The 23,629-nt window shown below is 52.4% G+C and overlaps 3 protein-coding genes, 1 long non-coding RNA gene and 1 pseudogene across 16 annotated transcripts; 3 read left to right on the top strand and 2 right to left on the bottom strand.

The window, feature by feature from the left end:
* The window catches only part of LOC144335247 (B-cell CLL/lymphoma 7 protein family member C pseudogene), a 369,536-nt pseudogene that overhangs the window by 226,954 nt on the left and 118,953 nt on the right, over window positions 1–23,629 (top strand).
* Window positions 23–11,355, top strand: PITHD1 (PITH domain containing 1). 2 transcript variants are annotated; one of them, XM_015130752.3, is made up of 6 exons: window positions 23–345; window positions 1,067–1,110; window positions 1,495–1,572; window positions 7,912–8,016; window positions 8,550–8,658; window positions 11,138–11,355. In XM_015130752.3, exons 1-6 carry the CDS (start codon window positions 148–150, stop codon window positions 11,165–11,167), a joined length of 564 nt encoding a protein of 187 aa, XP_014986238.1. In that variant the 5' UTR covers window positions 23–147; the 3' UTR covers window positions 11,168–11,355.
* LOC144335257 (uncharacterized) lies at window positions 71–2,837 on the bottom strand. The gene is made up of 2 exons (XR_013405989.1): window positions 2,747–2,837; window positions 71–2,421 (listed from the first exon to the last, which is right to left on the bottom strand). It is a non-coding gene; the product is annotated as an uncharacterized LOC144335257 (long non-coding RNA).
* LYPLA2 (lysophospholipase 2) lies at window positions 12,761–17,147 on the top strand. 3 transcript variants are annotated; one of them, NM_001266699.1, is given in 10 exon segments: window positions 12,761–12,851; window positions 14,250–14,353; window positions 14,597–14,628; window positions 14,755–14,820; window positions 15,306–15,353; window positions 15,465–15,535; window positions 15,669–15,742; window positions 15,828–15,929; window positions 16,031–16,204; window positions 16,285–17,147. In NM_001266699.1, coding segments are annotated over 9 exon segments (696 nt in total). In that variant the 5' UTR covers window positions 12,761–12,851; window positions 14,250–14,275; the 3' UTR covers window positions 16,336–17,147.
* On the bottom strand, window positions 17,200–22,614 carry GALE (UDP-galactose-4-epimerase). Of its 10 annotated transcripts, XM_077991417.1 has the most exons (13): window positions 22,571–22,614; window positions 21,859–21,954; window positions 21,198–21,289; window positions 20,754–20,879; window positions 20,482–20,597; window positions 19,670–19,783; window positions 19,280–19,456; window positions 18,631–18,744; window positions 18,475–18,541; window positions 18,296–18,381; window positions 18,108–18,185; window positions 17,753–17,867; window positions 17,201–17,609 (listed from the first exon to the last, which is right to left on the bottom strand). In XM_077991417.1, exons 4-13 carry the CDS (start codon window positions 20,872–20,874, stop codon window positions 17,551–17,553), a joined length of 1,047 nt encoding a protein of 348 aa, XP_077847543.1. In that variant the 5' UTR covers window positions 20,875–20,879; window positions 21,198–21,289; window positions 21,859–21,954; window positions 22,571–22,614; the 3' UTR covers window positions 17,201–17,550.

The following is a 23,629-nucleotide window of genomic DNA, read 5'->3' as shown; positions in this document are numbered from 1 at the left end:
GGCGCATGCGCCGCGCAGCGGCGCCTTTTACGACGCGGCGGGCGCGGCGCGCTTGGCGGCCGGAGCTAAGCGGCGCTGAGCTAGTCTGAGCAGAGCCGGGCGAGTGCGGCGGCGGGGCCTACAGGACGCGCAGGTGGCGGTGTCGACATGTCGCACGGTCACAGCCACGGCGGGGGCGGCTGCCGCTGCGCCGCCGAACGGGAGGAGCCGCCCGAGCAGCGCGGCCTGGCCTATGGCCTGTACCTGCGCATCGACCTGGAGCGGCTGCAGTGCCTTAACGAGAGCCGCGAGGGCAGCGGCCGCGGCGTCTTCAAGCCGTGGGAGGAGCGGACCGACCGCTCCAAGGTGGGCCGCCTGGGGCTTGGGGCGGGTGGGGCGGGGTGCGCGTTTGGCCTCGGGCCGTCGGTCTACTCATTCCTGATGTTAAAAATAACGACAGCCTGGTTGCCAAGCGCTTTTCCGTGCCTGTCTCCTGCCAGCTCTTTGGGAGGCGAGCAGCGTTGAGTCTCCCCATTTTGCATATAGGGAAACTGAGGCCGAGAGGGAACGGGGACGGTTTTGTCAAGCTACGCAGCCTAACGCTCTTCCAGGGCTGTGTGGGTTAGAGAGGATGGCCGTGAGGGCCGTTGGACCAGTGCTAATGGCTGCCTCATCATATTACCTGGTGAAGAAGAGCCTAGGGAGATGAAAGGTGTTTCCCATATAAAGCAAAGGTTCTTTATATTGTGGGGTCGCAGACCCCCTTGCTATCTATTTGAAAACAATGGACCTTCTCCTCAGAAAAATGCACGTAAGCACCTGCCTTTCAGTGCACACTTAAGAAGGCTCTTCGACCCTGGAAATTCATTCATGGGCTTTTTATTAAGCACCTTCCACTTGGATGACCTGTGGCTGTTAGGACACTGGATAAGACTGATTAGCTTCAAGTTAATAAGTCTTGGAAAACCAAGGGAGAGTGACTATTCCCATTGCACCCCAGTTGTAGAACAGGGTGGGAGATGCCTGAAATTGTAGGCTCTCAGCAAATATTTGTTGCTTTCTCCTCCCCCCTCCCCATCCCCTCCAGTTTGTTGAAAGTGATGCAGATGAAGAGCTTCTGTTTAATATTCCGTAAGTATCTCCTTGGTGCCTACCTCCAGCTAAATAAGCTGTACCCAGTTGCCTCCTCAGATGGATTCATTCACTGGTGTCAAGAGCACACATTTGCTTCTCGAAATGGGATAAATTAATTTAGTGGGTTTGAGGAGGAAGGCATCATAGCTTTCTTGGTGCAGACTGGAAACAGATGTAGTTGTTGAACAATAACTGAGAAATTGAGGTAAATTTCTTAGAATTGTAGAATGCTAGAGGTGAACAGGATCTTAGAAATTATCTAGTACAAGTTGACAGATGAGTAAACTGAAGCCCATACAGGGGAAGGGTCTTGCCCAGGGTCACACAACTAAACAGGTATTCAAACCCAGGTTGACAACCTTCTCTTTTGCATTCTGGCAGATTTACGGGCAATGTCAAGCTCAAAGGCATCATTATAATGGGAGAGGACGATGACTCACACCCCTCTGAGATGAGACTGTAAGTGGCAAAAGCTTAGGCCCTCAAGGAGCTCCTCTGGTAACATTTTATTCCAGAATAGTATCATTTTTCTTCTTACCAGGTTTAATATTTCCCCTTTTAAAATATCTTGGCCCTGTTCTCATTCTGCATTGGACTACACATATTTCTTCCTGAATTAATGACTTTCTTAGATTAAGCATCTTTAGGCCCAACAGCTTGTCTCATATTTCAAAGTGCATACTATGATACGATTCATTCAGAGAGCGTTGTGTAAATGTCATTTGTTGATGACTTTGCAGTTTTCTTAATAACTAGCTGCAGATCTCATGTGATCTTTATGGATTCTATTCTTGGGGTTAGCTTCAACATTTTTCCTTGCTGTTTCATACAGTAATGATCTTATGTGTTGCGTTGACTTGGAATTACTCCATTTGAGTTTGTGTGGCATTTAGTTAGCAAAGTTGTGTATACTTCTTGCAACACTGAATCTTTTGCCAACAGAGTTAGTACCCTTTTTGACAACTTACCTTATTCCAGAACAGCCTTCCTAAAAGAAAGGGAAAACTGCTTTTTGAGTGCTGGGGAAACATACAAGAAGAACTTTACATTTAAAAAGTTCAGGCCGGGTGCAGTAACTTTTCCCACAAAACCAATAAAAGATGACATATAGGTCGGGCACGGTGACTCACACCTGTAATCCCAGCACTTTGGGAGGCTGAGTTGGGCAGATCACCTGAGGTTCAAGACCAGCCTGGCCAACCTGGTGAAACCCCGTCTCTACTAAAAATAAAAAAATTAGCCGGGCCTGGTGGTGCACACCTGTAATCCCAGCTACTAGGGAGGGTGAGGCAGGAGAATTGCTTGAACCTGGGAGGCAGAGGTTGCAGCGAACTGAGATCTCTCCATTGCACTCCAGCCTGGATGACAGAATGAGACCCCATCGCAAAAGTAGTAATAAAAACAAATAAATAAAAACTTAAAATCCTAGAGGCTGGGCATAGTGGCTCACGCCTGTAATCCCAGCACTTTGGGAGGCTGAGATGGGTGGATCACAAGGTCAGAAGTTCAAGACCAGCCTGGCCAGGTTGCTGAAACCCCATCTCTACTAAAAATACAAAAATTAGCTGGGCGTGGTGGCACATGCCTGTAATCCCAGCTACTCAGGAGGCTGAGGCAGGAGAATCGCTTGAACCCAGGTGGCAGAGGTTGCAGTGAGCCAAGATCGCCCCACTGTACTCCAGTCTGGGTGACAGCAAGACTCCATTTCAAAAAAAAAAAAAAATTCAAATCCCAGCACTTTGGGAGGCTGAGGCAGGCGGATCACTTGAGGCCAGGAGTTCAAGATCAGCCTGGTCAACATGGTGAAACCCTGTCTCTACTAAAAATACAAAAATTAGCTGGGCGCGGTGGCACAGGCCTGTAATCCTAGCTACTAGAGAGGCTAAAGCATGAAAATCATTTGAACCGGGGAGGTACAGGTTGCAGTGAGCCAAGATTGCACCACTGCACTCCAGCCTGGACAACAGAGTGAGACTCTATCTCAACAAAAAAAAAAAAAAAAAAAAAAATTCATCTGAAAAATTGATTAATTTAAAGGACTTTAGAGAGATTTAAGATATATTGTAGTTGAGTATTAGAAACATGAATTTGGAAGCAAATACATGTGTTTAATCATTTTAAGGAAATAATACCTTTGATGCTTTTGGAGACTCATTTACTTGGAAGATGATGGACTGACCTGAGAATATTAGACATCCATGCTGCATTGTGATTTAGAGTGTGGGGTCTGGAGTAAACTGGGTTCAAATAATGGCTGTACCACTTGCTACCTTCATGACTTTGAGACCTTATCTTCTATGCCTGGATTTTCTCATATCTAACATGGGAATGGTAACAGTGCATACATTAACTATAAGATTGTGGAGAGGCTTAAATGAGATAAAACATGTAAAGAGCTTAGGTTAGGTCTGGAACACAGTAAATGCCTGATTTTGGGTGAACAGGTACAAATCATAGCGCTCAGTTCTAAGCACACTACATGTATTATGCTTTATCAAATGTAAGATGTCATTGATTGTAAAATGTACCATTATATTATATACAGTTAATACAGAAAAAAGTGCTATTTAACTATGACATGCCGTGGACACATCCAGAAAAGTTAGATTGAGAGTATTAAATCAGGGAAGTTTCAACACAGATGAGGTGTTATGTGTTACTAAAGAATTACCATTCAGCCAGGCGCAGTGGCTCACGCCTATAATCCCAGCACTTTGGGAAGCCACGATAGGCAGATCACCTGAGGTCAGGAGTTCAAAACCAGCCTGGCCAACATGGTGAAACCCTGTCTCTACTAAAAACACAAAAATTAGCCGGACATGGTGGCAAGCGCCTGTAATTCCAGCTACTCGTGAGGCTGAGGCAAGAGAATCACTTGAACCCAGGAGGCAGAGGTTGCAGTGAGCTGAGATCACGCTACTGCACTCCAGCATGTGCAACAGGGCAAGACTCTGTCTCAAAAGGAAAAAAAAAAACTTACCATTGTGCCTCAATCCTAGCACTTTGGGGAGGCCGAGGCCAAAGGATCACTTGAGCCTAGGAATTAAAGGTTATGGTGAATTAAGATCATAAGATCTTATATTGTACCCCAGCCTGGGCAACAGAACAAGGCTTAAAAATATATTATTTATTTATATATTTTGAGATAGGGCCTCACTTTGTCACCTAGGCTGGAGTGCAGTGGTGCAATCATAGCTCACTGCAGCCTCTACCTCCTCAGCTCAAGCAATCCTCTCACTGCAGCCTCCCAGGCAGCTGGGAATACAGACATGTGCCAACATGCCCAGCTAATTTATGTATTTTTTTGCAGAAATGGGGTTTTGCCATGTTGCCCAGGCTGGTCTTGAACTCCTGGGATCAAGCAGTCTGCCCACCTCAGCCTCCCAGTGTGCTGAGATTATAGGAGTGAGCCACTGCACCCAGCCTAAAAAAAAATTAAAAAGAATTGCTGTTAATTTTGTTATCTGTTGATGTTGTCAATTATTGTAAAATGGTATTACATATATTTTGTTTGTTTGGAGACAGAGTTTCTGTCGCCCAGATTGGAGTGCAGTGGTGTCATCTCGGCTCACTGTAAGCTCTGCCTCCTGGGTTCACGCCATTCTCCCACCTCAGCCTCCTGAGTAGCTGGGATTACAGGCGCCGGCCACCACGCCTGGCTAATTTTTTGTATTTTTTAGTAGAGACGGCGTTTCACGATGTTAGCCAGGATGGTCTTGATCTCCTGACCTCGTGATCTGCCCACCTCAGCCTCCTAAAGTGCTGGGAATTACAGGCATGAGCCATGGCGCCCAGCCACATATATGTATTTTTTTTAAAGCCCCCGTCCTTCCCTCCTCCCCACCTTTTTTTTTTTTTTTTTTTTTTTAAGATGAAGTCTCACTTCTGCCCAGGCTAGAGTGCAGTGGTGCAATCTTGGCTCACTGCAACCTCCGCCTCCCAGGTTCAAGTGATTCTTCTGCCTCAGCCTCCCAAGGAGCTGGGATTACAGATGCCTGCCACCAAACCTGGCTAATTTTTGTATTTTTTATAGAGATGGGGTTTCGCCATGTTGGCCAGGCTGGTCTTGAGAACTCCTGGCCTCAAGGGAACCACCGTGCCTGGCCTGAAAGCCCTTTTTAACGGTATATATTATATATATATATATATATATATATATTTTTTTTTTTTTTTTTTTTGAGACGGAGTCTCGCGCTGTCGCCCGGGCTGGAGTGCAGTGGCCAGATCTCAGCTCACTGCAAGCTCCACCTCCCGGCCTATTATTATTTTTTTAAGACAGAGTTCTGGCCGGGCGCGGTGGCTCAAGCCTGTAATCCCAGCACTTTGGGAGGCCGAGACGGGTGGATCACGAGGTCAGGAGATCGAGACCATCCTGGTGAACACAGTGAAACCCCGTCTCTACTAAAACTACAAAAAACTAGGCCGGGCGCGGTGGCTCAAGCCTGTAATCCCAGCACTTTGGGAGGCCGAGACAGGCGGATCACGAGGTCAGGAGATCGAGACCATCCTGGCTAACCCGGTGAAACCCCGTCTCTGGTAAAAAAAATACAAAAAAAAATAGCCGGGCGAGGTGGTGAGCGTCTGTAGTCCCAGCTACTCGGGAGGCTGAGGCAGGAGAATGGCGTAAACCCGGGAGGCGGAGCTTGCAGTGAGCCGAGATCCGGCCACTGCACTCCAGGCTGGGCGACAGAGTGAGACTCCGTCTCAAAAAAAAAAAAAAAAAAAAAAAAAAAAACTACAAAAAACTAACCGGGCGAGGTGGCGGGCGCCTGTAGTCCCAGCTACTCGGGAGGCTGAGGCAGGAGAATGGCGTGAACCCGGGAGGCGGAGCTTGCAGTGAGCTGAGATCCGGCCACTGCACTCCAGCCTGGACGACAGAGCGAGACTCCGTCTCAAAAAAAAAAAAAAAGACAGAGTTCTGCTCTGTTGCCTAGGTTGGAGTGCAGTAGCCCAATCTTGGCTCACTGCAACCTCAGCCTCTTGGGGTCAAACGATTCTCTTGCCTCAGCCTCCTGAATAGCTGGGATTACAGGCACATACCACCATGCCTGGCTAATTTTTTTTTTTAGTTTTAGTATCGACAGGGTTTCGCTGTGTTGACCAGGCAGCTCTCGAACTCCTGACCTCAAGTGATGCAGCTGCCTCCGCCTCCCAAGGTGCTGGGATTACAGGCATGAGCCACCGCGCCTGGCCCATACTGGAATATTTATAGATGAAATGGTGTGTCTGGGATTGCTTTAAAATATTGAGCTTAAACAAAATCGGGCTGATATAGGCAAAATCTACAAAATGTTGATCATTGAAGATGAGTGAAAAGTATGTGGAGATTCATTATGTTATCTCTGCTTTTATGTAAGTTTGACCTTTTCCATAGTAAAGTGTGTTTAATATATGCATTACTTAGAATTGATACAATTTCATCTCCATACCAACTGTGTGGAATATGTACTATTATTATTCCCATTTTACAGATGAGGAAACAGAGGTTAAATCAGGTGCCCAAATTTACTCAGCTGGTAAGTGACAGAGCCAGGCTTGAATCCCAGAAAGTCTAGCTCTAGATTTTAACTACAGTGCTATACTGCTTCTCATTATGCCGCTTATAAATGTTCACTATTGTTATTATTCTGTGGTGCATCATTCTTAGAAACACTTTGAAGTAACCATTTGCTTTCTTAAATTACATGATTTTGCTTCAACTAATATCGAGGCCTCTTCTGTGTGGGTGTGTTAATAAAACACCCTGGAATTGGTGGGGACATGTGGCTTAGTCTTTGGGAATTTGTGGGTTATAGAGACAGCTACTTTTTAGATTACTCTTTGAAAAACATTTTCTTCTCTAGCAGTTTACTTTTTATTTATTTTGAGACGGAGTCTCACTGTCATCCTGGCTGTAGTGCAGTGGTGTGATCTCGGCTCACTGCACCCTCTCTAGCGGTTTAGATGTGAGATTGCAGTCTTTTGTGCTCTTTCAAAATGGAAATCCCCATGTTATAAATTTTTTAAGAACTGTAAGGTGACTGAGTGTATGGCGTAATTTTTGGACACAAAATGATTGAGCATTGGGTTACCTGATCTTTTATCTCTTAACTGTAATATGTTTCTGCCAAAGTATGTATTTTTCCCATGAGTAAGCTGTTTTATTTAATAACATCCTCAGTTTGGTCTGAATGTGCTGAGTTGTTTATTTTCTCCATGCATTTGCTGCATGTGACCTAGTTTGAGCCGTCTCTTTGTGTATTGCTTCTCATGTGGTATTAACCCACTCAAAGATGCCATGGGGTTATGTTGCAGATCTCAGCTCTTTTTTTGTTGGATTAAAGATATTTGTAGGCTGGGCGCAGTGGCTCATGCCTGTAATTCCAGCACTTTGGGAGACCGATGTGGGCAGATCACCTGAGGTTGGGAGTTAGAGACCAGCATTGCCAACATGGTGAAACCGTGTCTTTACTAAAAGTACCAAAATTAGCTGGGCGTCGTGATGTACACCTGTAGTCGCAGCTACTCAGGAGGCTGAGGCATGAGAATCACTTGAACCTGGGAGGTGGAGGTTGCAGTGAGCTGAGATTGCACCATTGCACTCCAGCCTAGGTGACACAGTGAGACTCTGTCTAAAAAAAAAAAAAAAAAAAAAAAATTGGAGATACTTGTATAAAATGTTATTTCTAAAATTTGACTCCCAAATTCAGTCTCCTATTGATAGAACCAAAACCATTTAAGCAGTCAGTAGAAAGTTTTGAAAACCTGAAACATGTGATAATGCACATTTCTTGACTTTTCTTTCCTTTCCTTTCTCAGGTACAAGAATATTCCACAGATGTCCTTTGATGATACAGAAAGGGAGCCAGATCAGACCTTTAGTCTGAATCGGGATCTTACAGGAGAATTAGAGTATGCTACAAAGTAAGCACTGGGCCTGTCTTCCATTCTCTGTGGCTTCTTATAGGGCTTGCCATTTGTTTGTGGCCAGTCTCCTGCTCTCTTAGCATTGGAAATGAGTTAAAACAGTGGGGGAGACTGGATCTTCGGCTTGGTCAATTTTTGGCAGAGATTTCAGTGCAAGCCACAGACTTGTTAACTTGTAAGCAATTGGCAGATCTGAATGAACTCCTAGGGTGGTTTTAGGAAAGATGTATCTCCCAGTTTAGGTTAACACTAAATGTGCTTTAGAATCCCTGCTGGGTTATGCAGCATTTCTCATTCCTGTTCCTTGAGGGCAGGAGCAGTGTTTATCCCTACTGTCTTGGACAGGATCTGGCAGGTGCTCAGTAAATGGTCATTGAATTAATTGCCTGTCCAAAGGAGAAGGAAGGACTCAGGAGCTCTGACTTTGCCTGGCTTTTACAAGCTGGAGCTGAATTATTGTTTTACATGGTGGTGAGATACTCATTGAACTATAATTCATACCTTCTTTCCCTATTCCTGTCATCCCCTAGAATTTCTCGTTTTTCAAATGTCTATCATCTCTCAATTCATATTTCAAAAAACTTCGGAGCAGATACGACAAAGGTCTTTTATATTGGCCTGAGAGGAGAGTGGACTGAGGTAAGATGGGGTTGGAAAGGTTGTGCCCTCATGTCTACATATCTACACACTGTGGTGATGGGAGCGGAAGGGAAAAAAGCAAGTGTCACAATTACCCTCAGTTTGTTATTTTTCTTGGTTTTATCAGTATGAACTTTTCGTCTCATTTGACAAACTACAGGTATTTTTAAGGGGGTTGAAACTGTTATTCAACCCCCTTAAATATATTTTATATATATATATATCTTTTTTTTTTTTTAATATATCTTGGCTTATTGCGACCTCTGCCTCCTGGGTTCAAGTGATTCTCCTGCCTCAGCCCCCACCCCCCGTGTAGCTGGGATTACAGGTGCCTGCTGCCACGCCTGGCTAATTTTTTTGTATTTTTAGTAGAGACGGGGTTTCGCCATGTTGGCCAGGCTGGTCTCGAACTCCTGACCTCAGGTGATCTGCCTGTCTCAGCCTCCCAAAGTGTTGGGATTACAGGCGTGAGCCTCCGTGCCCAGCCTGAAATTGTCATTTATATTCACAGTTTTCTCCTTTCAAATGCTTTCATTGAGTATTTTTGATAATCTTTTCTATTCATGCACCAGGGATAAGATAATACGATAGACAGGTTCCTGTTCGCATGGTACCCCCATTATAGTAGAGAGACTGAATCTTCAGAGTTACAAGGTGAATCATTGATAATGATCTTTGCAGCTTTCTGAAGTTAAAAAGTATCAAAATTGGGAGATATTAGATGATGACTTCTAAGTATTAAAATCAGGCGATATTAAATGATGACCCCTAGAAATGAACCTGAATAAGGACTACTGCAATGTGTGTGGTGTGGGAAAGGACAGTTCTTCTAATGGCTGGCTGACCCAGCCTTAATTTTCTTGCAGCTTCGCCGACACGAGGTGACCATCTGCAATTACGAAGCATCTGCCAACCCAGCAGACCATAGGGTCCATCAGGTTACCCCACAGACACACTTTATTTCCTAAGGGCTGGCCAAGGCTCCCATAGAGGTGCTGTGTCAGTGAAGATGTACGACTACCTGTTGGGAAGGACAAAGGGATGAGGCTCCACAGAGAGTTGGCTGCCACAGCCTCTGCCAAGCTTTGTCTTTGGGGCTTGCTGCAGAAACCTGGACTACGGAAGATACGATACCACTGGGAGGGTTGTGTAGGTGCCAGGGGACCATCGTTGTTCTCTAGGGCGCTGTGGAAATTGGGTCTTGGGCTGGGTAGCATCTGGCAGTCATGGATAACGTTTGCTTTTCCAGTCAATGTGGCCATGTGATTCCAAGTGTCATGTTGCTTTGTGGCAGGATTGTTGTGTGACTTGTTTTTTGTTTTGTTTTGTTTTGTTTTAAAGGAAACTTTGTGGGTTATAGAAAACTTTCTGACGCCTCAGGATTGTGTTAATAGTAGCCATCAGGAGGGTCTCCAATTAAAACACTTGTTCCTGCTTGCTCCTTTCCCCTCTCATTGTTCAGCATTCTTGTCAAGTTGCCCAGCTTGGAGTTGTCTGTCACGCACATGTGTCCTGTGGTTATAGCTAGAAGATCAGGAGTCTCCTGCTGATGCGTGATAGCTTAAGCTTGGGGAGAAGGTCTTTTCCACTGCCTAGCTAAGCAGTCTGGGGAGAGCATGGGGATCATTTCTGTGTGTGTGGGTAATCTGGTCGGTAAGATTGAGACTTAGTTAAGATTTCCCTTGGAACTTCCTTAATGTTTATTAGCTTCTAACTAGTGTTGTAAGTCCAATGCCAGAATTTGGAGATCTGAGTTCTTCTTTTCATGGCTTTTATTCACTGTGACTAATAAGCTTCCTAATAAATCCTTGCCAGACTTAATGTTTGTATTTTCTTTTGAGTTCTTGATAGCAGTGATGCAACTTTCATGTCATGGGGAACTGTACTGAACTTTGAAATTTTTTGTTGTTGTTTTGGACTAGGTAGATTATAGGAAGTGCCACAATTAAATCAAGACTGGATCAGTTTTTCCAGGAAAGGTCAAGCTTAATTTTGTACAGTAGACCAAAAACACTCCTACACCCATATATAGTAAAGAAGAAGGTGGGGTTGAAAACCTGTATTTCACAAAAATTAGCTGGGCATGGTGGTGTGCACCTGTAGTCCCAGCCACTTGGGAGGCTGAGGTGGGAGGATCACTAGAGCCCAGGAGGTCAAGGCTACAGTAAGCCATGATTGTGCCACTGCACCCCAGCCTGAGGTGACAGAGTGAGACCTTGTCTCAAAACAACAACAACAACAAAAACCCTATATTTCATTTTGCACAAGGGAAGTAATTTGTAGAATGACATTTACAAAAATGAGGGAGAACCGATTCTGGAGCTTATCAGAAGAAATGAGGGTGAAGAAAGTAATTGAGCAGCTCATGTGGTCTGCCAGTGGACCAAAGACTTTGGACTTAAAACTCAGTTTAGCAATTGAAGAGAATGTAAGTATCTAAAAACGGGATTTGATATGGTCAGTATTCTTTCCTTTGCAGAAAACAGGAACAGGTGATAAAGGGAATTAGTGTTGAATCTGATCCTTTTGGGAGAATTCGTCTGAGGGATTGGCCCATGCTGCTGTTTGGAGGATATAGCCACTGTTTCTCCAGCCTGTCCTAGGAAAACTCTGCCACCACCAAACCTTGTTGGCCCTCAAAATTTCTAAAATGCAGCCTGAAATAAATCAGAATACAAATGCTGTTCTTGAAAAGCACGAAGGGTCCTATTCACTCAGCCACAGCCTCTTTATTTCAGTTGGATCATTTTTTGGAGTTAAAAGAAGGGCTATGTTTAAATTTGGAGTAGGGGGAAAAATAAGGTTAGAAATCTTAGAGCAGATGAGCCCTTCACTAATTCCACTAATTAAAGCATTAATCACAGCTCCTGGGACTGAACCTCTGAATTTGAAGCTTCACTGAAGAATTTGTTGTAAGTGTCATGGTGTCTCAGGTGATTGAGGTTGCAGGAGGAACTGTTCATTCTTCCGTAAGTGGGGACATTACCCTCCTTTTTCTTTTGACATTCAGTCCCGAGTCCTTGGCTTGTGGTGGTCCCCTAGGCCCAAAGTTTTCTGCCCTGAATCCTGGTATTGTAGGCTCCCTGACCTGTTGAGTACTTAGGACCAAATTGCCTCTGGGCCTGGGGGAAGTGCTTCGTTGAGCTTTCAACTTTGTACTGTTTTCTTTCTGTTCAAAGAAAACACTAGTATAGGTTAAGCTGGCAGAGTGAGTCCTAAGTGACTGAGGGGCAAGTGTGACTCATTTCCTATTTGCAGATCCCCACACATTCTCAGGGACATGCTGCTTCAACTCAGTTTGCCTCCCTTCTGACTTTTATGTGGTCCCTGATACCTATTTCCACTTCAGCTTGAAGGCAGCGTTTTGTGCACTGTCTGCATGACATTGCTTGTGAAGGGCAGCGCTAACACTGCCAGTGCTTGTCCAGCTCTTCTGATACGGCTTTTGTATTTTTCCTAGGTCCTTTTTTGCGTGATTAACGCATCATGCTGTGATTTTACTGTATAAAGCATGTTCACACAACCTCATTTAAACCTACCAACAAAGCCGTGAAGGAGGCAAGGTGGTTATTTTATATCTCAGGAAGCAGATCCAGAGAGGCAGAATTTCAATGGAATCCCGAGGTCGCTGTTTACTTGCTTCCTTGAACCTCAGTTTCCCCATCTTTAAGGCTGGAGAACTAGATCTGTAAGCTCTGTTCGGTTCGGAGTGTGTCATTGCATTCATGATCCTGGAATAGGGCATGAAAGCCAGTGGCAGACACCCGAGACCTTAAGAAGTGTGTCCCATAGGGATGGCAAGGTGGTAAAGTTTATGCGAACAATAGTGTGAGGGATGCCTCTCCTTCCGGTCAGCCCTCCTCCAGGAGGCGCATGGGTGGTGGTAGCAAGTGGGAGTCTTGGGTGCCCTTTCTCGATTCTACAAGGTGGGAGCGGGAGAGAACCCAGCGACTGCACGACTGAATGACAGGGAGTGGCCCCACTGCCTCCAACATGGCAGCCTCTATCCAGCGAAGCCGGGTCCCCGCTTCCGGGTTCCGTACTGCCGGCCAGGCTACTTCCGGCAGCGCGATGGCTGGGTTCCCGGGACTCGAACGGAAGTTCCGGCGGGGGCGGCCGAGGGGGAAGAGTGTGTGTCTGCGGGAGAAAGAGGAGAATTGCCCAAGCGGCCTCGGAAGCCCCAGGGAGTGGAGGTAGCCAGCCGGCGGCTGCAGAGGAAGGGCATATGGGGGAGGTCGGCCTTGGGAGGGTCCCGGAGAGCGGGGAGGGGGACCGCGATAGGGGAGGATGGGGGTGGGGAGTGAGGTGCGAAGGCGCTGTCCAGTCTTGGGGACTTCGGGAGTGGAGTAGGGCTAGGCAAGGGGGTGTCTGGGTATAATGGGACAGACTTCGGGGTCGAAAGTAGAAGAGCCCATTGTGGGGCGGGGGCTTCCCCAGAGTCAAAGGTGCAAAGCCCCATTGTGGGCAGGTGCGAGTCCCGGGTCGGGTTAGAAAATGTTACTGGGGAGGGTGACCCTTGGTCAGAACAGAAGTTCCCATTGTGGAGAGCAGGAGATCCTGGGTCAGGGTGGAAGTTCTCAAGGTGTAGAAGGAGACAGATTGGGCCCCAAGGAGGGAGCCTGGGCGGGAGGTGCAAGTCCCCACGGTGGAGAAGGAAGGGAATCGCAGCTCAGGGCGGGAGGTGCGTTCCCCAGTGGGAAGAGGAGCCCCGGGTCACAGGTGAATGATCCCATTGTGGGGAGCTGCCCTCAGGGGCCAGAGATGGAAGGTGAGGCCAGTTGGGAGGGGTGGGCAGGCACTTGGAGGCAGGTAGTGGAAGCTTCCGGCGAGTTTGGAGGACGCCGGCGAGTTTGGAGGATGGGGAGGGGCCAGCCAGCCTGACATTCTTTTGTGTGTTTGGGAGTCCCAGAGCGTGGTCAAGCCGGGGCTCGTTTGCAGTCAGTGGCAGCAGCAGCAGGTAGCTCCGTTTAGGGGGGCGTGGAGCACCAGTTTGGGGTTGGGTGGAGTTCTTAACGCTATCTGGGGACATGGGCAGCCCCCTGGGGGTCTGGGAATGGATGGGCCAGAAACTGCTGTGAAGGCTGGATGCGGGCTGGGTCAGGGGAGGTTGAGATGGGGGTTGGAGGCGGCACTGAGTAGGGGATGGAAGCTCCTTTCCCTGGCATTTTTCTCTGTATTTCCCATAGGGCCGGGAGCTGGGGAGGCAGGGACCCAGGGATGATTGGAGAGGAGGGGGAAAGCACTGACCCCTGAGGAGTTAGAGGGGGAATGAAGCAGGCGTGCCGCTGCCTCCCCTCTGCCCCCTGCCCTACAGTCCCTGTGCCCTGCCTCTGCCTGTCTCCAGCAAGCTCAGATCCTGTGGTTGGGCCAGAACCAGAGACACATGTTCTGGGCCACTAGGGTGGCTGCCTTTGCCTTTCAACCCTGGAACTGAGGCAGACTTCCTTCCCCTGTGCCCTGGGACTTCTTGCCTATTTGTGCCCAAGACAGAACCTGGGTGCTGTGTGGGGCTGATGGCCTGGTGGCCTCTTGGGCCAGGAGTGTGTCCTGTGTCTGGTTTTGCTCTTGACCGCCACCCCTAATGTGTGCAGGCCCCCGCCGTGGAGCCGTGTGGTGTATGTGTGGTAACACCATGTCTGTGCCCCTGCTCACCGATGCTGCCACCGTGTCTGGAGCTGAGCGGGAAACGGCCGCGGTAAGGGTCCCCTTTCACGCACGGCCAGACACTGTGGGAGCAGCTGGAGGACCAGCTGGAGGGGGTGTGGGAAAAATGGAGGTGGCAATGATGAGCAGGGAGTATCCTGAGGCCAGGAAGCTCAGAGTAGTAACCTGTTTGCTACCTGGGTTCCTCCAGATCCTTGGGGGTGGGGGAGGGGTGGGCAGAAGTTGGAGAACCTAGAGGGAACCTTCCTGTCTCCCCATTTCCATCCTTTTCCAGGTTATTTTTTTACATGGACTTGGAGACACAGGGTAAGTGACTGAGGAGGGGTGCTTCTTAAGGAGGGGCCTGGGCCCAGCAGCGGACTGGAGAGGCCTGTACGTCCGTCCCCTTCTCTTTCTACCACATCAGAGCCTTTTCTCCCGTCCCTCCTACAGGCACAGCTGGGCTGACGCCCTCTCCACCATCCGACTCCCTCACGTCAAGTACATCTGTCCCCATGCGTGAGTGTCACCCCAGCAAGGGAGGGGCTGAGGCTGGGGATCATCTGGGGATGGTCCTGGCATCCCAGGCCTGTTCTCTCCTGTCAGCTGCATCCTGGGGCTTGGGCTCAGGGCAGTCAGAAGTGGCATTTTCAGCCTTAGCTCCTGTGGAGCCCCCAGGAGTGGGGTCCAGCACCAACCCCCAGCTCTAGGGCCTCCTAGACCTGAGCTCTCCTAGAACCCACACCTCCCTTTGCCCCTTCCCCAAGTACTCACTGACTAGCTGGGACCCCGGCACACCAAGCGCTGGGCTCTGCTTCTCCATCGCTGGTGCTTTGCTCCAACCACAGCCTCCAGCCCCACGTGGCAGGTTGCCTGGCAACACCTTAAACACAGGCCCTGCCTGCTGGGAGGGCCCCCAGGGGCGGCGCGGCCCCACTCTGGGCTGTGGGCTGTGGCCTCGTCATTCCTCCTGAGCATGCTGGGCCCTCTGGCTGTCTCCTCAGGCCTAGGATCCCTGTGACCCTCAACATGAAGATGGTGATGCCTTCCTGGTGAGTCTGGGAGCAGGGCTAGGCAGGGGGACGAGGACACTTGGGCTGAGGGAGCTACAGGAGGCTGGCCGGCTGGGGTTTTCTATAGCTGCCTGTGCCTCTACTCCCCAGGTTTGACCTGATGGGACTGAGTCCAGATGCCCCAGAGGACGAGGCTGGCATCAAGAAGGCAGCAGAGAACAGTAAGACCCCAGCCCCTCCTCTGCCTCCTCCTTCCCCTGCCCCCCAGGAAAGCTCTGGGCGGTTCCTCAGCCTGGCTCCGTTCTTGGGCCCCTTGGCAGCTTCCCCCCACCTACTCATGCCCCCTCCCCCCAGTCAAGGCCTTGATTGAGCATGAAATGAAGAACGGGATTCCTGCCAATCGAATCGTCCTGGGAGGCTTTTCACAGGTGAGGGGAGAGGGGTGGGGGTGTGGGGGGTAGGGGTGGCAGGTGAGTGAGTTGTGCCGTCATGATTCCTCTCTTCTCCCTCCAGGGCGGGGCCCTTTCCCTCTACACGGCCCTCACTTGCCCCCACCCTCTGGCTGGCATCGTGGCATTGAGCTGTTGGCTGCCTCTGCACCGGGCCTTCCCCCAGGTGAATGTCCCCACTGACCCCCCCACCCTTTGGGTCTGCATCCTTGTGGCTTGGGGACTGCTGCAGCACTAGCTTTGCCCTGAGTCCTATCCGGCCCCCAGGCAGCTAATGGCAGTGCCAAGGACCTGGCCATCCTCCAGTGCCATGGGGAGCTGGACCCCATGGTGCCTGTACGGTTTGGGGCCCTGACGGCTGAGAAGCTCCGGTCTGTTGTCACACCTGCCAGGGTCCAGTTCAAGACATACCCGGGTGTCATGCACAGCTCCTGTCCTCAGGTCAGTGGGGGACCATTTCCCACTCCCACTTCTCTGCCTCCAGCCAGGAACCTCTCGTGATCCCCTCTTAATCCCCTCAGGAGATGGCAGCTGTTAAGGAATTTCTTGAGAAGCTGCTGCCTCCTGTCTAACTAGTCGCTGGCCCCAGTGCGGTGCCCCAGCTCATGGGGGACTCAGCAAGCAAGCCTGGCACCATCTTGGATCTGAGCCGGTCGAGCCCCTATCCCCACCGTTCCTGACCTGTCCTTCTCCCACAGGCCTCTGGGGCAGGTGGCAAGGCCTGGCCTGGCCTTCCTTCCTGGCCTCAGCCACCTGGCTCTGTCTGCAGCAGGGGCAGGCTGCTTTCTTATCCCATTTCCCTGGAGGCGGGCCCCCCTGGCAGCAGTATTGGAGGGGCTACAGGCAGCTGGAGAAAGGGGCCCAGCCGCTGACCCACTCACTCAGGACCTCACTCACTAGCCCCGCTTTGGGCCCCCTCCTGTGACCTCAGGGTTTGGCCCATGGGGCCCTCCCAGGCCCCTGCCCCAACTGATTCTGCCCAGATAATCGTGTGTCTCCTGCCTCCACTCAGCTGCTTCTCAGTCATGAATGTGGCCATGGCCCCGGGGTCCCCTTGCTGCTGTGGGCTCCCTGTCCCTGGGCAGGAGTGCTGGTGAGGAGGTGGAGCCTTTTGAGGGGGGCCTTCCCTCAGCTGTTTCCCCACACTGGGGGGCTGGGCCCTGCCTCCCGGTTACCCTCCTTCCCTGCAGGCCTGGAGCCTGTAGGGCTGGACTGAGGTTCAGGTCTCCCCTCAGCTGTCTCACCCCCACTTTGTCCCCACTCTTGAGCAGGGAGGCAGTGGGGGAGGAGTTGTGTCTCGTCTTCTGTCTCCATGTGGTTTTTGGGTGTTTTTCTTGTGTCCTGGATTCCAATAAAATTAAAGAAATTGCTTCCTCAGTGCTCAGGCCTGGCTGATTGTATTCCAGGGGTGGATAGTGACCATCTGTGAGAACCTGCCCCAGTGTAAGAAAACTTGTTTTTATTTTTAAATACTTTGGAAAGCTCTTTCAGAGCAGTATAAATGAGTGCCTGGGAGGAGGAGGTTTTGTTCCAGAGCCTTGCCCCCTCACTCGCTCTTGGGGGTCCTGATGAACTCTTGGACCCTGTGGAAGATAAGAGTTAGAGACCTCGGCCTCCTGGTCAGTGGAGCCCTTGGCCTCATGCCTGGTGGGATGAGTGGGCCCAGCTGGGGTTTGAGGTAGGGGAGGCCGTGGCTTGGCCCCAGCAGCTCCAGGGCCCTGGGTTCCTGCCAGAGGCTAGAGAGCAAGCAGCTGCTGCTTTTCCTGGTCCTTGGTAGGGGAGGGTCCTCAGGCCTGCGCGCCAAAGCCTGAAGGATTCTGCTTCTGCCAGCGCCACAGATCCTCACCTGCAACACGGCGAGGTGCGTGCTCAGGGCCCACGGTGGAATGCAGAGCCTCCCCACACTCCACAGCCTGCCCTGGGTGGTCATGCCCAGATCTGATCAGCCCCTCCCTGGCCCCTAACTGCAGGGGTCCGGCCAGCACTCACACATCCTGTCCAGTCCTAAGGCTGCTGTCCACCCCAGCTCCTTGTGGGCCAGGCTGGGGTTGGCGTAACAGGCTGCCACATCACCTTCCCGCCGTGCCACCACCTTGTACGGGATCTGCAAGACAGGAGGTAGTTGGAGCTTAGCTGAGCCGGCCCTGGCCCAGCTGCCGGCCAGGTCTTTAAGAAGCGAAAGTGCAGAGCAGCGGCTTGCCCGCAGGCACCTGGTGCTGGGTGCTGGGCAGGCTGAGGAGACTGGGCAGTGCCAGGTGCCCACAGGAGAGGTGAGTGGGAAGGGCCAAAGCTGCTGTGCTGCTGAGAGCTGGGTGGGGTGAGATGGGTGGGGCAGGGGGCCTACCTTCTTCCCAGAGGCCTTCTCCATAGCTTGGACCATCTGCAGCACTGAATAGCCTGTGCCCGTGCCCAGGTTGTAGATCTGCCCCGCAGAGAACAGGGTTTATGGAAGGAGCTGGACTGACCACCCCTCTGGGCCTCTCTGCCTGGATCTGGTCCCTCCCCTCCCTCATTTCTCCCTTCTCTTCCTACCCGGCAGCCACACTGCTCTTTCAGCTTCCTCAAGGCTGCAATGTGGCCCTTGGCCAGATCCACGACATGGATGTAATCCCGGACGCCTGCAGAGAAGGGAGTGTGTTGGATAGGGAGTCTGTTCCCCCTGACTCTCCCTCCTGGCTCCCACTCCTAGGTCCCCCTGGTCCTAGGCTCACCTGTGCCATCCTCTGTGTCATAGTCATCGCCAAAGACATTCAGGGCCTCCCGTCGCCCTATCGCCACCTGGAGGTGGAGATCAGGTCAGTTCCCCTCAGATCCCAGGCACCGACTATAACCCCAGGGTCACTCCTGTCCCTTCCCTTCTGCCTTACCTGGGAGATGTAAGGCATGAGGTTGTTGGGTATGCCCTGAGGATCCTCGCCGATGCAGCCAGAGGCATGGGCACCTGTGGGGTTGAAATAGCGCAGCAGCACTGCGTTCCAGGTCTGTGGAATGTGGGTCAGGCGGTGAGGCCAGAGGCACACGCAGTGTGTCCTAACTGAACCCAGAGCCCTCCCCATGCCTATTCTGTTTTTTTGAGATGGAGTCTCACTATGGCCCAGACTGGAGTGTAGTGGCCTGATGTGGCTCACTGCAACCTCCGCCTTCCAGGTTCAAGCAATTCTTATGCCTCAGCCTCCTGAAGAGCTGGGACCACAGGCACACACCACCATGCCGGGCTAATGTTTGTATTTTTAGTAGAGATGGGGTTTTACCATGTTGTCCAGGCTGGTCTCAAACTCCTGACCTCAGGTGATCTGCCCACCTGGGCCTCCCAAAATGCTGAGATTACAGGCATGAGCCACCGCGCCTGGCCAGTTGCCTATTCCTTATCTTTAGAAACAAGCAGGGGATGGGGCCCTCCACTGCAACTGCCTGAGCCTTAGCTTCCTCCTTAGCAGGGGTGTTCAGAATCCCACCCTCAGGCTCAGGGTGGGCCATCAATCAGTGGAGCCAGGGCGCTATCAAGGGGGCCCTCACCTTGTCTGCCTGGCACAGGTCCCGGATCATTTCCTCGATGAAGAACTTGGACTTGCCGTAAGGGTTGGTACAGCCACCCGTGGGGTGGGCCTCGTCCAGGGGCAGGTACTGGGGGTTCCCGTACACGGTGGCTGAGCTGCTGAACACCAGATTCTTCACCCCATGGGCCTTCATGATCTGGCCGTGGAGAGGTGGCGTCAGTGGCCTCCGCCTCACACATGACTCCCACCCTGTTACTCCACAGGAGAATGGGGCTGAGGTGGGGAAACTGAGACTGGGACATAAAGACCTGAGTCCAGGATGATAGAGCTTGGGCTCTGTGTTTGGCACTGCCTGCCAGACTGGGGCCTAGCTGGGCGCCCTCCTAATGTCTCTGCCCTGCCCTCTCACCTCCAGAAGCTGGATGGTCCCAGTCAGGTTAACTCTGTAATAATCCAGAGGCTTCTGCACCGACTCGCCCACAGCCTTGAGCCCCGCAAAGTGGATGACCGCCATAAAGCTGTGCTGCAGGGGCGACATGGCCAGAGATTGCTCTACTGGCCTTAGTCCTTGGCAATGCCCCTGGCCTGCCTGCCTGCATCTACCTTTTTTTTCTTTTTTTGACAGTCTTGCTCTGTTGCCCAGGCTGAAGTGCAGTGGTGCCATCTCAACTCACTGCAACCTCCACCTCCCGGGCTCAAGCCATCCTCCCACGCCAGCCTCCCGAGTAGCTGGGACCACAGGTATGGGCTACCACACCCAGCTAATTTTTGTATTTTTCTGTAGAGATGGGTTTTCACCGTGTTGAGCAAGCTGATCTTGAACACCTGGGCTCAAGTGATCTCCTCACCTCGGCCTTCCAAAGTGCTGGAATTACAGGCGTGAGCCACTGTGCCCAGCCTGCACCCACTTTTTTTTTTTTTTTTTTTTTGAGACGGAGTCTCGCGCTGTTGCCCAAGCTGGAGTGCAGTGGCCGGATCTCAGCTCACTGCAAGCTCCGCCTCCCGGGTTTACACCATTCTCCTGTCTCAGCCTCCCGAGTAGCTGGGACTACAGGCGCCCGCCACCTCGCCCAGCTATTTTTTTGTATTTTTTTAGTAGAGACGGGGTTTCACCGTGTTAGCCAGGATGGTCTCGATCTCCTGACCTCGTGATCCGCCCGTCTCCGCCTCCCAAAGTGCTGGGATTACAGACTTGAGCCACCGCGCCCGGCCTGCACCCACCTTTTTGAAGAGACGCTGTAGGGCTCCCTGGTCCAAAATGTCCATCTCCTCAAACTCCACAGAGCAGCCTGCCAGCTCCTGGACCCGCCGCAGGCTCTCAGGCAGGGAGCCCCCTCCTGGTAGGGTACATGTAGGCCACATCATCACGACATGGGGTGCTGTGTTCCCAGGGACTAGCCAGACACATGTTCCCCACCCGGTGGTGGAGGTGGAATCCAGAGTTTTGCTTCTGCCATCCCCTCAAGTAGTCCCAGCCCCACTGCCCTGCTCACCACGGAAGGCGTTATGGAAGTTGTCGATGACCACGGGTAAGTAGCCGGCCTCCAGCAGCTCCAGCACCGTGTGGCTGCCAATGTAGCCAGCGCCACCTGTTACCAGCACCTTCTCTGCCATGGCACCTGGCCCAGGATACAGAGTCTCAGAGGTGGCTTGGGCTGCCCGCTCAGAGCTTCCTTCCCACTGGAATCCTGTCCCCTACGCTCACTTTGGAAGGAGGCAGCAGTGTGCCCTAGGTACCAGGCTGGCTCAGAAGTCAGCCCTGGGGCAAGTCTGGATACTATCACTTTCTGGCCTTAGGAAATTAGCCTCTTGGCCTCAGTTTCTGCCTCTGTAAAACGGAGCTAATAACTGTATAAACATCATGAGGCAGTGTGAGGGTTCAGTGAGGTGATCTTAAGGGCCCACCACAGCAGAGCTGGGGAGACTGATACAGGCACCTTATTTTCTAGTTCCACTTGTCTTGGAGTTGGAAAGATGGAATCTGAGGATCCACACTTCTTTCTCCAAGGTGACTGAGGAGTGGAGAGTCCTGGGTAGAAGGAAAATGGCAGCAGGATTGGGACTCCAGGGTCCCAGGAAGGAGTGTTCTCTGCTCAGACCCAGGCCTGTCCAATGCCTCCACCTTCGCTAGGTGTAAATTGGCACCTGGGCTCAGTGACTAATACTTCCTGCTCTAGGCGGCCCCCACCCCCTTTCCCTCAAGGGTCAGCTAGGAGGAAGCAGGAAATAGATCACATGGTCTCAAGGATGAGGTCTTTGCCAGGCAGGCTGAGGCCAGCTCAAGGGCAACCACACCGTGGTTGGTCCTGGAGCGGGCCCCACCCAACCCTCGCTCAGTCTCTGCCCATGCCAGGGCCAGCCCGGTCACTCCTGGCTCGGAGTTAGGAATGCCGCCCAACTTAGGCCTCTCTGGGTAGGCCGTGTAGACGTGGACTTGGCCAGGTGCGCACCTCCACCCTGAACAAACTGCGGGCAGAACGGGCGGGACGGGGAGGAAGCCCCAGACACTGAGGCCTTTCATTCCCAGCGACCGGGCCAGCTGCCGCCTTCCTCCACGCTGCCTCTATCCCCTTTTGGGCTCACGCAGCCCCAACTCACTTGACCAAGAGCTCTCTGTGTGCCAGGCTCTGCACCGGGCACTTTTGCATGATTTTCCTGAATTCCCCCAGCATCTCGGTGAGGCAGGTGTTATCACTGGCATTTTACAGATACAAACACTAGGGTCAGAGAGGTGAAACAGTTTCCCTTCGGTCCCACAGCTGGCGACAGCGGGCTGGAATCGGGATCGCCAGGCTTGCAGCCCGGCCCCCTCCCCAGGCGGCTCGCCCTTCCCCCACCGCTCCCCGCTGGACTCTGCCCGCCGCGCGGAAGCCGCCCCCGCCCCCGCCCCGCGCCCGGCGCGGACCCCGAAAGTGGTGGCAGAGAGGCCCTGGGAGGCAGGAAAGCTGGTCTGAGCCCGGCTGCGCCCCAGATCCGCGGAGTGACCTTGCTCAGCCGTCGCCCCCTCGGTTTTCCCAGTCTGTCTGCTGGAGGAAAGGGGAGCCGGGCCGTGGGCACTCTAGGGCGGCTGGGTCTCAGGCTGGGCTTTGGGCTGTGGCGCGGAGCGGCGCCGAGCTAGGAGTCCCCAGGCCGGGAATGAATGAACCCCGGCCGCCCCAGCCCAGGCAGCGGGGAACTGGGACAGAGGGGGCGGGCCTGCCCCGTAGGGACTCTGCCAGGAACGCGACCCGACCCTCGGAAACTCCCTCGCTCCCCGCGGACTCCCCGGCCCCTCGCGAGCCCACCCGGCCCTCCATTCCGCCTCCCGAACCTGCTCGGGTTCCCGCGCCCCGCACTGGCTCCAGAGGCACCGCCTCCTGCGCCCGAGCGGCGGGCCCTTTAAGTGCTGACGGCCCACCCCGACCTCGCTCCTCCACGCCCCCAAGGAAACGTGTCACTCGGGTTACGGCCACTACGGGGACGCCGGGAGGACAAAAGATCTCTGCGCTGTGACTGCGACTGCGCGGCGCACGCCCACGGAAAGCGGAAGTGGGCGGTGCCACCCCGCGAGGGGCGCAGCTGGTGCCAGGTCCCGGGAGCGGTTGGGTCCCTGCCGGTGCCCCGGGTCCCCAGGCCAGCTTGTCCCAACCCCTGGAAGAGGGCCGCGCTTCCGAGGGGGCAGGGGGCAGAGGGGAGGGGGCAGGGGGCAGAGGGTAGGGGGCCCACGCCTCCGCCCCACTCTGACCCGTAGGTTTTCAAACTTGCCGGTGTCTACCAGACCCTGAATTCAAAATCTTGAACTACCCGATCCCACGGGACTAAGACAGGAGAGGGTCGCAGGGGGCCGTGGTGCCGGAAGTCCAGTCTGCAAATAATGGAGGAAGCTGTCAGGCCACACTAGCGGTTCCGGCGTCCTTGGCTCTCAGCCCTCACCGCGGCCCACACCTGCCGGGAATGCTCTGCACTCTGCCTGCCACGACGGCAGGTTAGAAAATGATTTTGTTTGTTTACAATGAAAAGTAGTAGAGCTAAAGGATAATATGCACAAAATGTGACATCCTGCGTGATGAAACCAGAGCAAAGGAGCCCTAAATGCAGGAGCGCACAGGTGTCCCCGCAGCCGAGAATCAGCGCCTGACCGCAGAGCCCGGGGGAACCGACAGGTGAGCGCTCCCGGGCCTGAGAACACCAGGGAGAGGCCGGGCCACCGAGGTCCAAAGCAGCAAGTGTGCCCTCGGGGGAGCTTGTGCAATAGCCCCAGTCACAGAGGCAAAGCTCAGAAACAACCCTGTCGGGTGTTCTGGCCAGCAACTGCTGCAAGCAGCCTCCTGAGTAAGCCCAAAGCCACTGATTTCCAGTCACTATGGATTTGGGGCTCAGGTGGGGAAAC

This window comes from Macaca mulatta, chromosome 1 (assembly GCF_049350105.2).
Source record: "Macaca mulatta isolate MMU2019108-1 chromosome 1, T2T-MMU8v2.0, whole genome shotgun sequence".
NCBI lineage: Eukaryota > Metazoa > Chordata > Mammalia > Primates > Cercopithecidae > Macaca > Macaca mulatta.
The sequence above is the reverse complement of the archived record's forward strand: the minus strand, read 5'-3'. Positions and strand labels throughout refer to the sequence as shown.

Excerpts from the sequence above, each read along its gene's own strand:
- GALE (XM_015130712.3), bottom strand. The coding sequence starts at position 21,961 with ATGCCAGTGATAACACCTGCCTCACCGAGATGCTGGGGGAATTCAGGA. Across the intron at positions 20,880-21,858 it reads CACAGAGAGCTCTTGGTCAA|GTGCCATGGCAGAGAAGGTG; the intron begins GTGAGTTGGGGC and ends ATCCTGGGCCAG. Across the intron at positions 19,784-20,481 it reads TACAGCGTCTCTTCAAAAAG|CACAGCTTTATGGCGGTCAT; the intron begins GTGGGTGCAGGC and ends TCGCCCCTGCAG.
- PITHD1 (XM_015130752.3), top strand. The coding sequence starts at position 148 with ATGTCGCACGGTCACAGCCACGGCGGGGGCGGCTGCCGCTGCGCCGCC. Across the intron at positions 346-1,066 it reads AGCGGACCGACCGCTCCAAG|TTTGTTGAAAGTGATGCAGA; the intron begins GTGGGCCGCCTG and ends CATCCCCTCCAG. Across the intron at positions 1,573-7,911 it reads CACCCCTCTGAGATGAGACT|GTACAAGAATATTCCACAGA; the intron begins GTAAGTGGCAAA and ends TTCCTTTCTCAG.
- LYPLA2 (XM_077996598.1), top strand. The coding sequence starts at position 14,276 with ATGTGTGGTAACACCATGTCTGTGCCCCTGCTCACCGATGCTGCCACC. Across the intron at positions 14,821-15,464 it reads AAGTACATCTGTCCCCATGC|GTTTGACCTGATGGGACTGA; the intron begins GTGAGTGTCACC and ends TCTACTCCCCAG. Across the intron at positions 15,536-15,668 it reads CAAGAAGGCAGCAGAGAACA|TCAAGGCCTTGATTGAGCAT; the intron begins GTAAGACCCCAG and ends CCCTCCCCCCAG.